The following is a 22,770-nucleotide window of genomic DNA, read 5'->3' as shown; positions in this document are numbered from 1 at the left end:
CATAATAGATTCCTAACTCTACCATGGACAGTCCCAAGGCCAGCTACAAAAAGAGAAGAATTATGCATGGCGCTGCAAACCTCATCCCATAAAATCCCAAACCTACAGAAACGTCAACAGAAGCTCCAAACACCGCACCCCTGGGAGGGGAAGGATCTTCACCTACAAGACGTATGTAATTGTGTGGTGGAAGCCCACTCGTCTGTGGACACCACAGAGCCGACCAATCTTGTATCATTCAGGACTAATACAAGACTCGCCCAGGACAGAAACCCTGACGAGTTGCTATCGGCCGTCTATGCCCCGTAGGGACGACGGGTTTAACTAAGTAACTATAACAGATCCTTAAAAATAAAGTAACTCATAGGATTTCAGATAATTTGAATTTAGAGTTGATTTGCAGCTTGGAATCTACTCAGAGCATAACATTAATTGGCACACCTATTCTGCAATAGCTTAAACCCATTGTTCAGATGATCTGTACTGACAAACTCCTTCCACAAAATTACCTTTTAATGAATCACATTGAGTACTTAATGCTGTGATTTTATTCAGTTCTTGGGCTGACATTAATTATCCATGTGGACAGTAACAACTATTTCCACTCTGTGGGTGAATGACTTATAGTTATTTAAAAACTGTATGATTTTTTTGCCTATTTTTTCATACTTATTCTAGTTGATTCATCTGCCTTTTGATTAAACTGTTCATGGCTTTTTAACCAGAAGAAAACTTGCTATCTAACATTTATTCAAGCAAAGTAGAGCATTTAGAACAGCAAGGGGCAATGTGCTAGCGTAGCAGTTAGTGTAACAATAAAACAGCAGCTGCAACAAGGGTTCAATTCCTGCCGCTGCCTGTAAGCAATTCGTACATTCTCTCTGTGACCGTGTGAGTTTCTGCAGGGTGCCCCAGTTTCTCCTCACATTCCAAAGACGTACGGGCTAGTTAGTAGGTTAATTGGTTACGCGGGTGTAATTGGGTGCCGCGGGCTCGTTGGGCTGGAAGGGCCTGTTACCATACTGTGTTTCTAAATAAAATAAACATCAAACAATACGGCACAGTACAGGCCCTTTGGCCCTCAGTGTTGTGCCGAGTCTTTAACCTACTCTAAGATCAATCTAACCCTCCCCCCCCCCACACATCCCTCCATTTTTCTTTCATCCGTGTACCATTTAGGTTAATATAAATATCACTGAAAAAATAATTAGTGGGTCTAACCTTCTAGTTTTGCACACTCGTCTCCCAAGCCGACAGATGAAGGCCCGCCCATCTGTCCCAGCTAGGTGCCAATGTCAGAACACCTGTACTATGCCATACCTTTCCAAACTGCCCATCTAATGGCTGACTGGGCCTACTATGGGAACAGTTGGCTGGTGAGTCTCTGTGGCTCACTGGTCAGAGGAAGCTCCTCCAATCATGATTATGTAATGATTATTATCTGCAGAGCTTATTTGGTTAGGGAAATACCATATATCAGGTTTGTTCCTCCACACTGTAATATAAAATTATCCATTTTATTTAAATTTAGTAAATCAAATCATAATGATAGCTCTGCATGTCTATCCATTGTGAGGTAAAGCAGCAAACCAGTGATATCTCTTCATTCATGAGCATGCTTAGACTGTAGTTGGAGAGATTAGCTTTATTTGTCACATGTACATTGAAACATCAAAACATACAGTGAAATGCATCGTTTGGATCCATAATCAACACAGTCCATGGATTGTGCTGGGGGCAGCCCACAAACTTCGCCATGCTTATGGCGCCAACATAGCTTGCCCACAACTTACCTACCCCAACACGTACATCTTTGACATATGGGAGGAAACTGGGGCGCCCTGAGGAAACCTATGCAGTCACAGGGAGAACTCTTTACAAACAGTGGCAGGACTTGAACACCTAGCAGTTGGCATAACGCTTTTATAATGCCACGCTACCATGCTGCCAATACTTAGATTGTAGTTATATATTAAGTAGATTTTCAATGTATCCAGACATAACATTCAGATTCCTGGGCATTATTATTTTGCAGAACCTCATGTGGGACAACCATATCTCCTTCATTAACCAAGAGGCTCAGCAGAGAATGTACTTCTTGCAGCAGTTGGTAAGATGCCATTTTCCCCAGAACATACTGTTGCAATTCTACACTGCCATCATAGAGAGCATCCTCACATCAGCTATTACCATCTGGTTTGGTTCAGCATCCTCTCACAACATATGAAAACTACAGCGAACTGTCAGGTCAGCAGGAAAGGTCATTGGCTGCAATCTACCACCTCTGCAGGGTTTGTATGTGTCCAAAACAAAGAAGCGGGCAGGAAAAATCATTGCATCAACTACCCACCAGCAGACTCCTTTTCCAACAACTCTCTTCTGGAAAGTGCCGTGGAGCTATTAAAACAAAAGTTTCATGCCACCTTAAAAGTTTCTTCCCCCAGGCAGTTCATCTGATCAACCATTCTAGTTGCTCCCCAACCCCCTCTATCTATTACGTTAAGTCACTGCACTGCACTATAAACACTTTAAACCACTTTTTACAAAGCTGTTTACATTTGTAAATGCATGCTAGTATTTATTCCATATCCATACATTAACTTCTAAGTGTCTTATGCAAAATAGAACATAGAACACACAACAGTTCAGCACTGGAACAGGCCCTTCGATCCACAATGTTGTTCCAAACCAATTAAATTAGTAATCAAATAGCCATCCAAACTAACCCCTTCTGCCTGCACAATGTCCACATCCTCCCATTTCCCTCACATTCATGTGCCCATCTAAATGTCTCTTAAAAGTCTCCAATGTATCTGTCTCTACCACCTGCCCAGGAAGCACATTCCAGTCACCCACCACTCTCTGTGTAAAAGACTTACCTTTCACATCTCCTTTGAACCTACCCCTTCTCACCTTAAATGCATGCCCTCTGGTATTAGACATTTCAAACCTGGGAAATAATTCTTTATTCTTATAATCCTTGAATCTTTTTTTTTGTTTCATGTTGCACCAACAGATCACAATTAATTCCTAATACATATAAGTGTTCATGGTAAATAAAGTTGTTCCTTGAGAAGGAAATGCAACCTTTAAACCACAGGCAAGGGCAATATATGAACACCAGTGAATGGCAGTTGTGGCAACAATCAAATTGCTGGTAGCTGCACAAACTGACCCAATTTTGATTTCTTACCTGCTATTTCAACTTCGAGCAGAGATAGTAGCTTCAGTATAAATATGGGGATCCAGCACAGGAAATTAGTGAACACGATGAAGAAAAAGCGTTTTGCAATGGTCACCTCTCTGGAAAAAAGACTCCTCTCTGCTGACTGTGCTCCCGTTTTATGGATAGAATAAAACATGCTGGTGTAGGAGAAGACTATGATGATGAAAGCGAGCAAGTTCAAGCCTACAATAGAAAAAAGGCATATGAGAGATGGGCTTTACACTTTTGCAGGATTAAGGTCCTTTGCTAAACTTCCCTTTGACAATAAAGGCTCCTGGTAAGACACTAGAAAATATGGACCACTTCTTATTTCCTAAGAACCACCTCTTCAGAATCATAGTGCCTTCATTACAACATGCCTTTCCACCCGTTTTCATCTCATCAGCAAAACTGAGAACATAAAATGTCATTTCCTCCAAGTCATTAATGTAAAAAGTAAATAATTGAATGCCTAGAACTGATATGTGAGTAGTCCACCAATTAAATTGTTCAAGCCTGGGAAGAAACCCATTTATTCCAACACTACGCTTTCAATCCATGCTAAAACACCCCCTCCAATACTTTGGACTCTTAATTTTTGCACCAGAGTCTTCCCTAACACCTTGTCAAATACACTACACCTGCAGGCTCCTCACAATCAACTCTCCCTGTTAAACCTCAAAGAACATAAAACATAGAACACTACAGCACAATACAAGCCCTAAGATCAATCAAACCCTACCCTCCTACATGGTGCTCCATTTTTCTTCAATGCATGTGCACATCTAAGCGTCTCCTAAATATCCCTAAGATATCTGCCTCGACCACCCTCACGGCACATTCCATGCACCCACCACTCTCTGTTTAAAACAACCTACCTCTGACATCTCCCCCCATACTTTGCTTCAATCAACTTAAAATTCTGCCCCCTTGTGTTAGCAATTTCTACTCTGGCTAAGTAACCCAAATAACCACACGTTACAACAGTGGTGTGCAGAAGAACACAACACATTGAACCTTGAAGTTGATGGGCTACAGGAGCAGAAGACCACAACATACACTCAATAGACACTTTATTAGGTACAGAAGGTATCTAATAAAGTGGCCACTGAGCATATTTTTGTGGGAGATTACAATGAACAATAACTCGACACAGATAATGCTTTAGCATACTAAAAGAAGTTGAACATAATATTTGTTTTGAATAATATATGTTTTCTCACTCAAGGGAGAGTATTCACTTCCTAACAATCCATATCAAAGCAATTGAATAGAAAATTGCATTACCCAGAAATATCCCAGAAGAATACCCTCTTGCTCCAAGACTCTCAAATTGATCAGGATAAAGAGGGAAGCATACTCCATTCTTTCCATAGTAATTGCCAAAGAAGGATGTGTTCCACAGGGGTATTACTGCCAGAATGAATCCCGTAATCCAGATGAGTATCAACATGGATAAAGTCTGCCGCTTGCCTGGTCTATAATTGTTGAACGGGAAGACTATGCATATGTATTTCTCCAGAGTCATGTACGTCAGTAGCATGACAGAGATCTCGGTGGAAAGCAAGGCCAGTGCACCGATGATTTGACAATTCGTGCTTTCCATCCATTTTTGGGCATGCCTGTTATATTCCCCACGGTACTTCAAGTCAAAAGCACCAACGAGGAAGAGGTAGACTCCCATCAGACAATCAGCACCTGAGAAAGTAACACAGAAATAAATTAAGAAAATGCTCTTGCATAAATGATGTATGTTTAATAATTTCAAAAAGTCCTCTGAGTTTTGCAACGAAGATGATTGCATTCAAATGGGATAGAACATTTTTGTTATCAAGAGATTCTGATCCACAGTAACACATACAAAATGCTGGAAGAACTCAGCAGGTTAAGCAGCATTTGTGGCAAGGAATACAGAGTCGACAGTTCATCAGGACTGGCTAGCTGACTCTTTATTCCTTTAGAATGTTGCCTGACCTGCTTAGTTCTTCCAGCATTTTGTGTGTTACTCCACACTTTTGTCCTTTATATGATTAAATTTGAATAAGATTGTATATTGATCTGTTGTAGAACCTCCATGCATCTCATGTGTTAATGCCACAGAAGAAACATGGTGAGGCACAGCAGATTCACTGCATCGACACACCTCAAGACCCAAACCTACCCTCTGCCGTTCCCTCTCACCCATTGACGTGGACTGGTGATACATCATCCACTGATCTCTCATGCAACCTTCTGATTCCTGACTAGACGTAACCCTTCGTCCACAGATCCGCTGAATCAACATAAAATGCTGTCTGTAATTGTAGAGGGGAGGAGAGATAGATGGCAGTCAGGGGTAGAATTGATAGTTGGGTGAGTGGTGGGAGTTAGTAGTCTGGGGAGGGGGCATTGGTAGAGGACCCATTGATCTGCTCCCCCAGCCAAGCCTTTACCATCCATTGGCCTGTCCAACCATCCCTCTCCAGAAGCCTGACCATTATCTTCTTCTCAGCTCCCAAATCCTTTGTCACCTATCAATCTGAACCATAGTGACAACCTCCATACTACCAGCCCCCTCCATTCCCTTTAATCGTGCTCCCCTGCTACCCTTCAGCCCCCACTCTCTGGCAGTGACTGGCCCAATTCCTTTTCTGATCTCAGCATTGTACCGTTAACAACCAGTTGATCCTGACTCCTCTTCCAACACCCCCAGATATCTAACTCCATCCTCCCCGCTGCCATCTCCCAGCCACCTCTCAATTACAGACTCCTGACTGCCCAACACAACCAAAAGCAGACAATCTGCTTCAAGACCAGAGGCTATAAATTGAAAGGCAATGAAATATTGTCTCTGTTGAGCTGTAGTTCACTTGCAGCTACTATGGCTCAGTAAGCTGGCACAATTAAATAAGTAATCATTTTTTTACTTCTTTGAATAAAGCTGTGGAATTATAAACACAAGAGATTCTGCAGATGTTGGAAACCCAAAGCAACACATACAAAATGTTGGAGGAACTCAGCAGGCCAGGCAGCATCTATGGAGGGGAATAAACGGTCGATATTTTGGGTTGAGACCCTTCATCAGGACTGAAAAGTAGCGGGAAAGAAGCGAGAATGAGAATGTGGGGGAGGGGAAGGATAACAAGCTAGAAGATCATTGGTGAAGGGAGGTGGGAGGGGGAGGGGAATGGAGTAAGAAGCTAGGAGGTGACAGGTGGAAAAGATGAAGGGCTGGAGAAGAAGGAATCTGATAGGATAGGAAAGTAGACCATGGGAGAAAGGGAAGGAGAAGGGGTACTGCGGGAGGTGATAGGCAGGTGAGGAGAAGAGAAGAGGTAAATTGGGGGGGGCAGAATGGGGAACTGAAGAGGGGTAACAACTATCAGACGTTCAAGCCATCAGGTCAGAGGCTACCCAGATGGAATACCAGGTGTTGCCCCCCACCCTGAGAGTGGCTTTGTCGTGGCAGCAGAGGAGGTGACGGACAGACATGCCTGAATGAATGGGAATGGGGAGTACAATTAAAATGGTTGGCCACTGGGAAATCCGGCTTTTTGTAGATGGAGTGAAGGTGCTTGACATACAGTAAATAGTAGAATTATTCACATTCACCTAAGAAAGTAGATAGGACTTTGGTGTAAACCATCAGACCATAAGAGATTAGAGCAGAATTAGGCCATTTAATCTGTCGAGTCTGCTCCGCTATTTCATCATGGCTGAACTATTTTGTAATCTCAGCCCCAATCTCCTGTCTTCTTCCCGTACCCCTTCATGCCCTGGCCAATCATGAATCTTAACATCTCTAAACACAAAATTTAGCACTCAGTACTCCATTGAGTAGGCCTTCTTTTAAGTAGTTTTAAGATTTTGCTTTCTCTATCAATGACTCCAGGGTCTAGATAACCTTTATCAATCCCACTTCCTCCCCAATACATAACTAGCCCTAAAAATTGCAGGCTGCTATTTCCAAGACTCCTGACAGTACTAACTGCTTAACTGAAGCTACTAACATCTCTGACACCAACCCTGCATACCACCACCAATCCTCCAACTCCATGTGATCCTCCCTCCTCATTCAGCAACTACTCTTCCTCCTCATCCAGCATCTTATCTGACTTCTTGCACCAGCTGTGGTGCAGTTGGCAGCAGCACAGTAGAGTAAGCGGCCAGTGTAATGCTTTACAGTACTAGCAACCTGGGTTCCATTCTCGCCACTGTCCATGTTCCCCCAGTGACTGTGTGAGTTTCCTCTGGGTGCTCCAGTTTCCTCCCACATTCCAAAGACATGTGTGTTAGGGTAAGCACGCAATGTTGGCACCAGGCGCATGGTGGCACTTGCGGGCTGCCCCCAGTACATCCTCGGACTGCAATGGTTGTTGACACGAACAATGCATTTCACTCTATGTTTCAGTACTTTGATGTACATCTGACAAATAAAGCTCATCTTTACCTTTAACCTCTTTAAATTTAGGGCTTTGCTTTTGCCATCATCTATGATGTCCTGGACCATGAATGTGATAACATTTTGGGTTCTTGATACAAAACTGATGCACCCATGTCCTACCACCTCTATCCATTAACCCACACAGTGTTTTCCAGGAAAAAATGGAATTCTGAGCCAATATTTCTTTGTCTTTGGAATTCACATAATCACATGGAACCTGGTCTCTTGCATGCTGAATTTCCAACATAGTTTGTTATTGCTTATTGAATCCTAGTGGCATTAAACTACTAATTTTATATTGGCTTTATATTAGAATTGACTACTGATACTTATTAACTATATCACAAAGTCAGGCAGTTTCCAGCTACTTGTGTTGTGCCATTTGAATCACATTGAAATGGTTTATTATTGTCATTTATAGAACAGGTCGATCAGCAGCACTTACAGCAGAGTGATTTAATAGAAAGGGCGTGCACTCTGTTTTCTGTTTTAATGAACGACCTCATGCAGATAACAAAGAGGTTCCCAAGGCAAATGATGAATGCCACAAACCACACAAAGATTCGTAGAACGGTGCCGGCTAACAGGTTTTCAAAGGATGAGATTCCATCTGTGTTTGGTTTGCAGCTCCGGACGTGTGGAGAATATTTGCAATATTCAAACTTCTTAAAGTATCTAGCAAAGTTTAAAATGAAGTATTAGAACATTTGTGGTATGATGCAAATGCTTCCTATACACTCCTTTTGCATAAAAAGTTCAAAGTTCAAAATAGATTTATTATCAAAATACGTATTTGCCACCATATACTACCCCAAGACTCATTTTCTTATGGGCAACTTACAGTAGATACTGAGAAACACAAAAGAATCGATGAAAAACCACACGACTAATATGCAAAAGAAGACAACTGTGCAAGTACAAAAATAAATAATTAGTAAGTAAATGAGGTGTGTTACAAGATCTGGGCCCAAGAATAATGTATTCAATAAATTTATTAAATCAGACTGTGGAACTTGTTAGAAATTATTTTACACTGAATCTCAGAAAAGGTTATGGTCAAAATTAGCTCATTATCATGCCTACTCCAGACAAAAAGTCTGCTAAGGCTCATTTTTCATGCTTGTAAAAATATAATGATGATTTGAGTCATGTACTAGAAAGCATTAGCACTGTTTAAGTGCTAAAAGTTAGAAGAATGGAAGAGAAGAAATATTCTTAAAATGCTGGAACCCAATAATAATGTAATAAATTTGTAATGACAACCTGTTGCAAACCTCAGTTAGGACAATTTCTGCAATTTAGCACACTTTATATAAGGTATTAATTTATTCTGCAGATTTTACACAATTTTCTCCTTTAAAAACATTTTATTTGAAACTTATTTCATATTTCACTGATTTGATCTTTGCTTCTGTTATACGACACTGTAACTAAACTAACTAGTTCTAATGATATCAGCTCTGCGAGGATATTATATCCCAAACCCTGCTGGAGCATATGGCACTGCACTTATCTTAATTTTGTGGTCTGGCAACGTGTATTCCCTGTCTCTAATTTTGAATGCAGGGATGAGCAATGTTCTTGATCCAATACAGACTGCATATTATTGTAGGTTGCAGAACTGGCGGGTTTTGAAGATCCCTTTAGGGTTTGCTGCAGTACATCTTATGAATTATACTTAATACTGGGGGAGATTTAAGATTCAGGATTCCAAATTGTTTATTTGTATTTTTCAGTAAATAAGTGTAAATGCAGCATAAATAACACAAAAGTATATTATTATATTCATTGCCACAGACAGCTGTGGCGGCCAAGACACTGTGGAGTTGACAGGTTCTTGATTAGGAAGGGCATCAAAGGTTACTGGGAGATGGCAGGAGAATGGGGTAGAGAGGGAAAACAAATCAGCCATGATCAAATAGTGGAACAGACTCGATGGGCTGAATAGCCTATTTCTGCTCCTATGTCTTATGTTATTATAAATACAAAAACAATCCTATAAAACACAACGTAGAAGTAATTGTTATATACATAGACTGATTGTATATACATAAAATGACTTTAGGTAATGTATATGTAGTGGTGGTGGGGACCTTTGGGGTGGGTTATTGTGTGAAGGTGTTGATCACCCTGACGGTTTAGGGAAGGTAACTACTTTTGAGTCTAGTGGTCCTAGCGTGGTTTCTGTGCAGCCTGATGGGAGTGAGACACACAGTCCATAAGCAGGGTGGGTGGGAGCCTTTGATATTGCTGGCCATTTTCCAGCACCGTTCTGAATATATGTTCTTAACAGTGGGTAGGCTGGTGCCCGTGGTGCATTGGGCAGTTTTAACTACCCACAGTAGGGCCTGCCCTGTCCAGCACAGCGCAGTTTCCATAACATGCAGTGAACCATGTGAGGATGCTTTCAACAGTAGAAGGTCGTGAGTATGGATATGCATAGTCCAGCTCTCTTCAGTCTCCCCAGAAAGCAGAAGTGTTGGCGAGCTGTCTTGACTGTGGATTGTTCTGGGACATGAGAGGTTGTACAAGATGTGCGCGTCCAGGAGTTTAAAACTGCTCGCAGTTTCCACTGCTCTGCTGCCAATGTAAAGGCGGGGTGTGAGTGGTGCGAGTTCTCCTGAAATCGATAACCATCTCCTTTGTCTTGTTGACATTGAGGAAGAGGTTATTTGCCTGGCACCAGGCCTCGAGCTCTTTCACCTCCTGTTTGTTGGCCGTCTCGTCGTCGTTGGTGATGAGAGAGTGCATGGCCATCAAATAGGTAGGCTGCTTTTTACTCAGGATGGTCCTGAACTGTATTCCTCCAAATAAGTGAAGATGACAGAATTATTCCATGTCTTGCTGATGCTGGAAAGAGTCAGGAGGCAAGTCATTGGTTGAAGAATATCCATCACCGGATTTGGTCCTTAAACCACTATATTTGGAAAACTGGTCAAATTAAAGTTCAGGTTATAAGACCATAAGACCGTAAGATATAGGAGCAGAAGTAGGCCATTTGGCCCATTGAGTTTGCTCTGCCATTCAATCATGGGCTGATCCAATTCTTCCAATCATCCCCACTCCCCTGCCTTCTCTCCATACCCTTTGATGTCCTGGATAATCAAGAACCTGTCTATCTCTGCTTTAAATACACCCAATGACTTGGCCTCCACAGCCACTTGTGACAACAAATTCCACAGATTTACCACCCTCTTGACTAAAGTAGTTTCTCCGCATCTCTGTTCTAAGTGGACATCCTTCAATCCTGAAGTCGTGCCCTCTTGTCCTAGACTTCCCTACCATGGGAAATAACTTTGCCATATCTAATCTGTTCAGGCCTTTTAACATTCAGACCGTTTCTATGAGATCCCCCCTCATTTTCCTGAACTCCAGGGAATACAGCCCAAGAGCTGCCAGATGTTCCTCATACGGTAACCCTTTCATTCCTGGAATCATTCTCGTGAATCTTCTCTGGACCTTCTCCAATGTCAGTATATCCTTTCTAAAATAAGGAACCCCAAACTGCACACAATACTCCAAGTGTGGTCTCATGAGTGCCTTATAGAGCCTCAACATCACATCCCTGCTCTTATATTCTATACCTCTAGAAACGAATGCCAACATTGCATTCGCCTTCTTCACCACCAACTCAACCTGAAGGTTAACCTTTAGGGTATCTTGTACAAGGACTCCCAAGTCCCTTTGCACTTCTGCATTTTGAATTCTCTCCCCATCTAAGTAGAAACATGGAAAACCTAAAGCACAATACAGGTCCTTTGGCCCACAATGCTGTGCTGAACATGTACTTAGTTTAGAAATTACCTAGGGTTACCAAAAGCCCTCTATTTTTCTAAGCTCCATGTACCTATCCAGAGTCTCTTAATAGACCCTATTATTTCTGCAGTAGTCTCATAATAGTCTGCCCATTTACTTCTTCCACCAAATTGCATGACCATAACACTTTTCAACATTTTATTTCATTTGCCGCTTCTTTGCCCATTTCCCTAAACCATCTAAGTCCCTCTGTAGGCTCTCTGCTGCCTCAACACTACCCTCTCCTCCACATATCTTTGTATCATCAGCAAATTTATCCACAAATCCATTAATCCCATAGTCCAAATCATTGACATACATTGTAAAAAGCAGCGGTCCCAACACCGACCCCTGTAGAACTTTACTGGTAATGGGCAGCCAGCCAGAATAGGATCCCTTTATTCCCACTCTCTGTTTTCTGCTGATCAGCCAATACTAGTAACCTCCCTGTAATTCCATGGGCTCTTATCTTGCTAAGCAGCCTCATGTGCAGCACCTTGTCAAAGGCCTTCTGAAAATCCAAGTACATCACAATTACTGCATCTCCTTTGTCTACCCTGCTGGATCACTGCACAACACCCAATCCAGCACGGCCAAACCCCTAGCGGGCTCAACAATAAGCTATTCTAAAAAGCCATCCCTTAGATATCCTACAAATACTATCTTGAGGTCCAGTACTGGCCTAGACAATAGTGAGTTAGAAATGGAATGGAAGGGTAGTATGGTAGCTTAGCAGTTAGCGTAATGCTATTACAGCACCAGGGAACCGGGTTCAATTCCACACCTTTTTGTAAGGAGTTTGTTCATTCTCCCCAAAATCGCACCCGCTTCCTCTGGCTGGTCTGGTTTCCTCCCACATTCCAAAGATGCACGGGTTAGGGTTAGTAAGTTGAGGGCATGCTGTGTTGGCACTGGAAGTGAAGTGTCACTCATGGGCCGACCTCAGCACATCCTTGGACTGTGTTGGTTGTTGATGCAAATGACGAACTTTACTGTATGTTTCAATGTTCAGATATACACGTGACAAATAAAGTTAATAAAACTAATGAATAACTATTCTGTCCTATTCAGAGAAGAATAGTCCATTTCTACTCCTGTGCCTTATGGTCTTAAACTTAATTGTAATTGCAATAAAATGGAAACTGCTGGAAGTGCTCAGAAGAAAGTTCACTAAGCTCAAATATTAACTTAGTTTTACTGTCCATAAATGATGCCTAATCTGCCTAATCTGCTGAGTGTACAGTATCTAATTCTTTTAAATTTTATTTCAGTATCCTAGTATTTTCAGCGCTGTACTGATTTGGAGTAGGAAATTAGTTTCATCTATTGAGTCTCTAAGGGAGTGCATTTATCAGTTTTAAAAATCAAAATTGGATTACAGAACAGACATTAATAACATATGTCAGTGGCAGAACAATAAAAGAACACAGAGAAAGCTATGCTTGCTTTAGAATCAGAGGCTGGACAAGGTAAACCGCGAAGACATACCGTTCGAACATTAGCTTAGTTACTGTATAGTAACATGGACACTCACACAAGCCAAGTGCTAAATGCTGATGGATTGTCCCCGGATAGATTTATGAGCTGGGTTAATGACTAACAGGGCATGTTATATATTTGCAACAGCGATATTTTCACTTAAATAATCCAAAATGTTCTAAAGGGAAGCAGACCTCACTGGCATGTGTGTTCAGATGATTGCTTCAGGGATTAATGAGAAGCAACCATAAATATTATACATTTCCAAGACAGACCAGCTTATTTATAACTGTGCCCCATCTGGCAGCTAACAGGTGCATCTTTTTCAAAGAGTCAGATACACCATATTATGGATCTCTGTGGAAATGACCGGGTAGATCCTTAAGGTACACAATTACCTTTGGGAAACATATAGCCTAAAGATTATTAAGCCAATTTAAGGTATCTACTGAGTTGATAGTTTTTATACTTAAATACTTCATGGAAGGAAATGACTGAGAAAAACCATTCTGTATGAGAATATTCCCTGAAATAGATGCCAATTAATTCAATTATTTCTGAGGGAGTAAATAGGGGACATTGATTAGGGGTCAAGGAAAATGTCCTAAAGCAATACAGTACAGATTAGAGGTCTAAGGTCCAATGAGTCCATGCTGACTGTGGTGCCAATCCAGCCAGTCCTAATTTCCTGCATTTGGCCCATATCTCTCTGAGCTCCATCCCCTCCATATACCAATCCAGATGCTTCTTGAATGATCCTATTGTACCTGCCTCAGTCACTTCCTCTGGCAGCTCATTCCATCTACTCACCAGCCTATGCTATTTTATCCATCGAGTTAGATAAAATATACTGTAAGAAAGGACACGAAGAGTACGAATACCTGTTGTGGACCATTTAGGCTGAAGGGCTTGTTTCAAAGTTCTCATTTTAATACCCATTCTTAAGACTGTCAAACTTACCAAGTTTAGTGCTACATGGCAGAACCAAAACTGTTATAAATCGAATTTATACAACAGGTTATCAGACGTGCAAAATAGATTAATAAACTCCAATTGATTAGCAATAGCAACTGTGACATGTTTTACCAGAGCTACTAAATACTGTTCCTTATTTGTGTTATCTCTCCAGAACTATTTCTATTGCAAGGATGTTACCTACATGTATGAGAGCTCCTTCAAGTTCACAAACATTCGGGTCTGAATGTTCAAAATGTTGATACCATCCAGTACTCTGAAAAATAAAAAGTGTGGAACTGTTGATCATAAAATCTGACATAGATCTTTAAAAGCTTTGACTTAGATGATTCTCTTTTCCATGATATAAACTTAATGTGGATAACAGAAGCACAGTGGTTAGCGTAACACTATTACAGCACCAGCAACACTGGTTCAGTTCCGCTGCAATCTGTAAGGAGTTTGTACGTTCTCCCTGTGACCATGGGCGTTTCCTCCTGATGATCTGGTTTCCTCCCACATTCCAAAGACGTACGGGTTGGAAGGTTAATTGGTCACATGAGTGTAATTTGGAAGTGTGGGCTCACTGAGCCGAAAGGCCCAGTTACCGTGCTGTATCTCTGAATAAAATAAACAGTCATGAGTATGGGAATGAGAGAAGTGCATTCAAATCTTTGAAATGAAATGGTTTAATAAGTAGGAATTACAGAAAAATATATACACACAGGTTAACATGAAAGTCAATAGAGCTGCTCAATATTTGATCAACTAAGATGACAAAACCTATTCCCAATGGTTAGTCAGTCAGTAATTAATGTCTATACTGCTGTCCTAAATAATATACTGTAATTACTCATTTAGAATTATTTTTTGAAGCTTGCAATGCAGAACTAGAATTCATTGCTCATTTTGATGTCAAGTGTGCAGGGGTAGTCACCTCCCAGTTTCCACCCAGCTATCAGGAGTCACTTGCCACGAGTTTCCTAATCATTGCCTGCAGCCTATTTAAACCCAGCTCTCATCCAATCCTTCTTCACTCATGCAAACAAGCCAGACTCAACCAGTTTCTCCTAGTCTTCAGTTACCTTGTTGCTTTGCCTTGTTCTCATTTTGTGCCCCCTTGTTATTTTGCATTTTATTAGTATCATTTACTGCTAAATCATCTCCATTGTCCTGATTTTGCATCATCTCTAAATTTCCTGACATTTGAACGAGAAGTAGATGATAGTTGAAGTAAAGATTGCTAAAAAGGTAAAAGGAAAGGTAGGAAGGGAGTTGTTGTTGGCTCTTTCAGACAGAGGTATATCAGCCCAGATAATCTCCTTATGTGCCGTGAAGTTCGATGGCTCCAAAATTCCTTCTCAGTTTTCAGATGATGCTTAATTTTGACAAGTCCATTTAGTTTTTTTTGGAGAAAGAGGCGATGATGAAATGCCATGCATTTTATTTATAATGGACTGACAAATGGCATTTGATCAAAGGCTATTAAATGGAACATTAAAATAACAGAGAAAATCAACTAAATAGAGATACACAGCAAGGAAACAGGCCCTTTGGTCCAACTGGTTCATGCCGACCAAAATTCCCACCAACCTAGTCCTACTTGCCCAGCTTTGGCCCATATCCCTCTAAACCTTTCCTATCTATGTACCTGTTGTAGTGACTTTTAACTGTTGCTCACATACCTGACTCATCCACTTCCTCTGGCAGCTCACACTGGGTGATAAAGTTACCGCTCAGGTGTCTATTAATTCTTTCCACTCTCACCTTAAGCCTATGCCCGCTAGTTCTTGACTCTCCAACCCTGAGAAAAAGACTGTGTGCATTGACCCTATCTTAGACCCCATGATTTGGTACACCTCTGTTAGATCACTCTCATTCCTCAGTGTCCCAATCAAAAAAAGTCCTAGCTTGCCCAGTTTCTCTCCATAACTCAGTCCCCGGAATCCCTGGCAACATTCTTATAAACCTCTTCTGCACTCTTTCTAGCTTAATGACAGCCTTCCCATAACAGGGTGACCAAAATTGAACACATTATTGCAAGTGCAATCTCATCAAGATTCAAGATAGTTTAATGTCATTTCCCGTACACAAGTGTAAAGGAGCACAAAATAATTGTTACTCTGGATCAGATGCAGCACAGAAATAAACACAATAAGATAAAGAACACAAATAAAAAATACAATAAATATAAATACTTAAGATAGCTTACATACATTCATAGATTGATTGAATGTCCATATTGTGACACTGGGCACAAGAGTGTCTGTACATAAGGTGACTCTGACAGGAAATGATAAAGTAGTGGTGGTGCAGGGTGTGGGCGGGTGGGTTAGTGGGTGGAGGTGTTGATCAGCCTTGCTGCTTGGGGAAAGTAACTGTTTTTGAGTCTGATAGTCCTGGCATGCATGCTACATAGCCTCCTCCCTGAAGGGAGTGGGACAAGCAGTCCATGAGCAGGGTGGGTGTGATCCTTCAAGATGTTACTGGCCTTTCTGTGTATATGTCCTTGATGGCGGGTAGTTGCACTGGGCAGTTTTAACTACCCGTTGTAGAGCCTTCCTGTCTGTCTCGGTGCAGTTTCCATACCATGCAGTGATACAGCACGCTAGGATACCCTTTACCGCACATCTATATTAGGATGCGAGTATAGGTGTGCAGAGACCATCTCTTCAGCCTCCTCAGAAGGTAGAGACATTGGTGATTGTGTAGGATCTGTTCTGGGACCATGAGAGTTTGTGAGAGATGCGCACTCCCCAGAGTTTGGATCTGCTCACAGTCTCCACTGCTATGTCACCGATGTGAAGAGGGGAGTGAGTGGTGCAAGTTCTCCTGAAGTCGATAATCATCTCCTTTGTCTTGTTGACATTGGGGAAGAGGTTATTTGCCTGGCACCAGGCCTCAAGCACTTCCTCCTCGTCTGGAGGCCGTCTCATCGTCGTTGGTGATGAGCCCCGCCGCTACTGTGTCATCGGCGAACTTGACAACGTGATTACTCAGGTGTTTGCATGTGTGTGCGGAGTGTACAGCAATGGGCTCAGTGCACAGCCCTGGGGAGCACCTGTATTGAGGATGATGGGGAAAGAGAAGCGGTTGTGCAACTTGACTATCTGAGGTCTGTTCATTAGGAAGTCCAGTTCCAGTTGCACTGTGCTATATGTAGACTGAGGAGTTGTGTACAAAGTTATGTACAAGGGCAACATAATATCCCAACTTCTGTACTCAGTGAATTAAAAGCCATTTTCACCACCTTGTCTACCTAGTTTGCCACTCTCAGCAAACTAGGTCCTTTTGTTCTACAACATTCCTCAGGGTCCTACCATTCACTGTGAAAGTCTTCTCAAACTGAAACACCTCACACTTACCCAAATTGTCATTCCTTGACCAACTTAACCAGTAATTAAGATCCCTTTGTAATTCCTGACAACCATCCTCCCTGTCTACAACACCAACTATTTTAGTATCTTCTGCAAGCATACTAATCTTGCCTTGTATTTTCTCATCCAAATCCTTGATAGAGCTGACAAATAGCAAATAATCTAGCACCAGCCATTGGGGAACACCAGCAATCACAGGCCTTCAGTCTCAAAGACAACCTTCCACCATCATTCTTTGCTTTCTGCTATGAAGTCAATTGTGATCCATCAAACTGCCTGCTTTCACTATTACCCCAGGTAAGTCATTTCAAGTAGTTATAAAATCTCTTTGGATTTGCCTTAATCTTCTCTGTCTGACCTATCACATGACCCATTTTCATCTTTCTGATTCCTTCTTAAGCCACTGCATAAGAAGAGGGAAGAATTAATTACAGTTGCCTCGGGAGAAACAAACAATTTGTAAAGAGGATTCATTGCACCTAATTACAGACTACTCACAAGTGGAAAAAGGCTGAGATAAAATCCAACAATATTTATTTATAAACTTGAAGTTCTGACCTTGTTCAGCACCATTAACGTGTAGGTAATTTTACCTGCCAGCGGTGAGTTTGGTTTTGGTTGACTACAATGAAAAAAAGACTGAAAATCTAGAAAACACACATATTTTACCAATAAGCAAAATAAAATAAACCTTACTCACAGTGATGTGAGAGATATAAGGTCATCAAACTGATCCACATGAAAATGGTTTATAGGATTATTTGATAAATTCCTGGAAAACACCAGAAAATATTTGCTAGTTTGCATCAAGTATACAAAGTTTCCAAAATAGTTCTGTAAGTACTTAGCCTTAAAATTCCAGCGAGTTTCCATTCTATAAACATTTCATTTCATCCTTATTTTTCACTCTGCAAGTATTTTCTTTCATTTTCGCAAGGAGCCTTAAGGGTGTAGGCTGCCTTCAGTGACAAGATATTTAGTGTGTTTTTTTCACAGCTGAGACCCATCTTTGTCTTGTCAAGCATCCAATCAGTTAAGAAAGTTTGCATGGGCTCATCCCAACAGTTCTCTTTGATCAAACAGTTTCATACCAAACTGCTTCAACATTGAATAATGTACCAGGGCATTAAATGCTGGCCTTGTTGCAGGGTCCTGGATTGTTGGAGGAGCGACATCTCATATTCTGTCTGAGAAGTCTCCAACCTGATGGCATGAACATCAACTTCTCTAACAACTGTTAATTCCTCCCCCTCCCCTTCTCTCTTCTTCCATTCCCCATTCTAGCTTCCTTCTTACGCTTTTTCTTCTCCTCACATGTCTAATAATTCCCTCAGGTGCCCCTCCTCCTTCCATTTTCCTCATGGTCCACTCTCTTCTCCCATCAGATTTCTTTTTCTTCATCCCTTTACCTGTTCCACCTATCACTTCCCAGCTTCTCACTTCATTCCCCACCCCCCAGCTACCCATGCATCTTCTCCCTCACCTGTCACCTCCCAGCTGGTACTCCTTCCCCTCCCCTCATCTTCTTATTCTGGCTTCTTCCCTCTTCCTTTCCAGTGATAATGAAAGGTCTTGCCTGAAAAATTGACTGTTAATTCCTCTCCCTAGATGCTGCCTGATCTGCCGAGTTCCTCCAGCATCTGGTGTGTGTTGCTCTGGATTTCCAGCATCTTCAGAATGCCTTGTTACTCTTTCCTTTCACTATACTATTTTATTTTACATTTTCAATAAGTCACATAATATAGGCATCACTATCAAGGTAAAACTCTAAAAAATAGATTACTTAATGAAATAATAGTCCTGTGAATGAAGAGGCTTGATAGGCCAAATGGCCTATCCTTGGTTCAAACTATCTCACCTCTTTAAGAATGGAAAGGTCAAAATCTGTCTAAGATTTAGAAAAGGAATTGAGAAATTTGGTAGCTTACATCTGTTTCAGCTGTTTAAGGCCTCTGAATGCTGAACGTGGCAACTCTTTAATCAGATTTGAAGACAGGTCACTTGAAAACAGAAAAGACAATTCTTGTAAATAATTAGGTTTTGCGCAAAATACATAGACACTGAAATGTATGAGATTGCTTCTGCAGTGAAGCAGAATGTGAGCACAAAACTAGAAACCAAAAGTATTGGATCCCTCCCTCAATGGGACACTTGCTTTGAACACCCATTCAGAGGGGTCCTCAGAGGAGTTACCCATAGCAACAGGTTGAAGAAGCATTAGCAGGAGGATCTATGGAAAGTCAGGACTCACCATTTTATTTACAGTAGAGCCAGGAGAGGAACTTCTTTAGCAATTGGCAAAGTTGGCTAAAGTGTTAGTGATCTGTCCAAGTCAGGTGGTATTGAAAAGGATCAAAATGATGATATTATTAAAACTAAACTTTCTATGGAGGTTGAGTGAGACTAGAACTAGACATCATGGATAAAGGTGAGAAGTGAAATGTTTAAAGGGAACTTTAGGGGGAACCTCTTCACTTAGAGGGTGGTGAGGTGTGGAATGAACTGCCAGAGGAAGTGGTGAGTACCAGTTTGATTTTAGCATTTAAGAGAAATTTGGATAAATACTTGAAAGGGAGGGGTATGGAGTGCTATGGTCTGGGTGCAGGTCAATGCGTCTAGGTAGAATGATAGTTTGGCAACGACTAGATGGACTGAAGGGCCTGTTTCTGCGTCACAGTGTCCTATGACTATGAAGTATGTAGTACTATGAACTATGTGCTGTATATATATATAATTTATTTATTTATTTGTGATTGTACAGTTTGTCTTCTTATGCACATTGGGTGTTGTCCAACATTGTCTGTGTGTAGTTTCCAATTAATTCTGTTGTATTTCTTTGTGTCTGTTGTGAATGCTTACAAGAAAATGAATCTCAGGGTCGTATATTTCAATAATAAATTTACTTTAAACACACACATTCTCACACACACACACACACACACACACACACGCACACAGTAAAGAAGGGTTACCAATAGGAGACTGAAATATCAGAGAACTGATCAGGCAATAACCTGAAGCCAAGACGTAGTGCAAGAACCTAAGAAGACTAAACAGTGGAGGGAAGTTAAATTATTACATTGGCATAACATAAATCTCAAAAATTATTACATTGGCATTAACATAAATCTCAAAAAATTCACGTGAGAAGATTGGATTAAGGATCTCGGCCCAAAATGTCAATTGCATATTCCCTCCATAGATGTTGTTGATCTGCTGAGTTGTGTGTGTGTTGCTCACTATTTCTAGCATCTGCAGAATCCCTTGTGTCCATGTGAGAATAGTTGCTTTTATACCCACTTCCTTATGCACCTAGGACTAAGTATAGACTTTGGAACTGTTGCTTTTATAACCATATAATCATATAACAATTACAGCACGGAAATGTACTAATTAAAAAATAGAAATGAACTATTTGACTGCTGTCCATTGCTTCTCGTCGTCGTGGCTATCCCTCGAGGTCGAGGATGACGGTCCTCGTTCTGTTGATCTACTTATGGGCTCTCAAGTGGCTTATGAGTCCAATCTTGGATTTGAAAGTTCTTCCGCATTCAGGACAGGTAGTTCCAGATGGCAGATTGGGCTTTGGTTGTTGCTGCCTCTCTTTCCATTTCTCTTTTCTTCTGATTCTGCACATCCGTTGCTTCTACCATTGCTTCTATCATTTGGAACACCAACCATTTCTTCAGAATCATCTTTAATATCACTGGCTTATGTCATGAACTTTATTGTTTTGCAGTACATTGTGATACATAATAATAAAAACTATATATTACAATAAGAAATATATACTGTAATAGAAAATTAAATTAAGGAAGTAGAGCAAAGAAAGTGAAATAATGTTCATGTCCATTCAGAAACTAGATGGCGGAAGGGAAGAAGCCGTCCCTGAAATGTTGATTGTGTCTTCAGACTCATGGATCTCCTCCTCGAAGGTAGCAGTGCGAAGAGGGCATGAGCTGAGTCCATAAAGATGGAAGAAGCCTTTTTGAGGCATCAGCTATTGAAGATGCTCCCGATGCTGGGGAGGCAAATGTCCATGATGAAGCTGGCAGCGGTTTTCTGCAGCTTTTTTTGATCCTGTGCAGTGGCCCCTCCAGTTAGAATGTTCTCCACGTTACATCTGTAGAAATTTGCGCAGATCTTTGGTAGCATACCAAGTCCCCTCAAATTCCTAATACTGCCATGCCTTCTTTGTAATTGCGTCAATACGTTGGACCCAGGATAGATCTTCAGAGATGTTGACATCAGGAAACCAACTTTACCAACCAACCAAAGTTTAGAAACCAAATTTATGCCTAAACTTCACATCTAGTTTTTATTCTGCATTTCCGTTTATTTAGGCACAATTTGGAATGGTACAAAGGAATGGTAATTATTACAAACACAAGAAATTGGGTGACGGTTGGGCTGCGTTGATTTTCAACCTTGCCAATCCATTTGCAAACATTTCGTCACCATATGAGGTTACACAACCAATCAACTGATTGTTAAGTATATAATAGTCAAGCATTTGGAGGACAAACCACAAGTGAGTAGTGCACTGATGATGTCTCCTTATATGGTTATGAATCACTTGCAAGTGGATGGCCAAGGTTGGAGAACCACTCAGCCCAGCCACAAGAGATTCTGCAGATGCTGGGAATCCAGAGTAACACACATGCAAAATCCTAGAGGAACTCCACAGATTGGGCAGTGGAGAAGAATAAACAGTCGACATTTCAGGCCGAAACCCTTCATCAGGGCTCCATCAGGACAATTATTTAATTTTATTTGAGTACATGTAAATTGTTAAAATGAAAGAAAAAGCTTGAGAATCTATACTAAACATGTTTGAAGAAAAAGATTCTTACAGTTCTTTTATTCCTGAAGATTCTGTGAACAGATCTTCATTCACATGTCTGATTTCATTGTTGCGGAGAATCCTTTAGAACAAAAAGGTTAATTGTACAGACACTGACTGAAGCTGTCATTTTAAATTAAAGTATATGCCTAGGATTTCTATTGCCTACCACTGGGACTCAACACCACTCTTTGCAAATGGGCTTCCTCACCAACAGACCACCAGCAGTAAGGATCAGATTTCAGTTGGTAAAGGTCGTCAGTAAAACTTCCACCACAATTATCCCCAACTCTGGTGCCCCACAAGGCTGCGTGCCCCCTACTCAACTCATGACTGTGTGGCCGGATTCTGCTCTAACTCCATCCGCAAGTTTGTAGTTGACACCACCATGGAGGGGTGAATTGAAAATAACGACCAGTTGGAATACAGGGAGGAGATGGAGAGCCTAGTGGCATGGTCTCATGTCAACAACCTTTCCCTCAATGTCAGCAAAACAAAATTGCTGGACAAAGACTACAGGAAAGTGAGCAGTGTTTACCTCAATGGTGTTGAAGTTCAGAAAGTTGAAAGCCTCAAATTTCTAGGTGTGCACAACTGAAAGCACCTATCTGGATGCATCTTGGCTTAATATGGCAACTACTCCACCCATGACTGCAAAAATCAGCACACAACAGAAACGAAGGTCCTCTTCATA

General features: G+C 41.2%; 1 protein-coding gene across 3 annotated transcripts in view; it reads right to left on the bottom strand.

The window, feature by feature from the left end:
• Window positions 1–22,770, bottom strand: part of rxfp2l (relaxin family peptide receptor 2, like) — a 99,933-nt gene that overhangs the window by 9,877 nt on the left and 67,286 nt on the right. For 2 of the 3 annotated variants that reach the window (XM_072270956.1, XM_072270958.1), the window contains 7 exons: window positions 22,087–22,158; window positions 19,162–19,233; window positions 17,934–18,005; window positions 14,062–14,133; window positions 8,074–8,303; window positions 4,493–4,903; window positions 3,194–3,409 (listed from right to left, as the gene is read on the bottom strand). In XM_072270956.1, the coding sequence (XP_072127057.1) occupies window positions 3,194–3,409; window positions 4,493–4,903; window positions 8,074–8,303; window positions 14,062–14,133; window positions 17,934–18,005; window positions 19,162–19,233; window positions 22,087–22,158 (1,145 nt within the window). The remainder of the gene's footprint in view (window positions 1–3,193; window positions 3,410–4,492; window positions 4,904–8,073; window positions 8,304–14,061; window positions 14,134–17,933; window positions 18,006–19,161; window positions 19,234–22,086; window positions 22,159–22,770) is intronic. The other variant, XM_072270957.1, reaches the window with a different exon arrangement.

The sequence above is a fragment of the Mobula birostris genome, chromosome 10 (genome assembly GCF_030028105.1).
Source record: "Mobula birostris isolate sMobBir1 chromosome 10, sMobBir1.hap1, whole genome shotgun sequence".
Lineage (NCBI taxonomy): Eukaryota > Metazoa > Chordata > Chondrichthyes > Myliobatiformes > Myliobatidae > Mobula > Mobula birostris.
The sequence above is the reverse complement of the archived record's forward strand: the minus strand, read 5'-3'. Positions and strand labels throughout refer to the sequence as shown.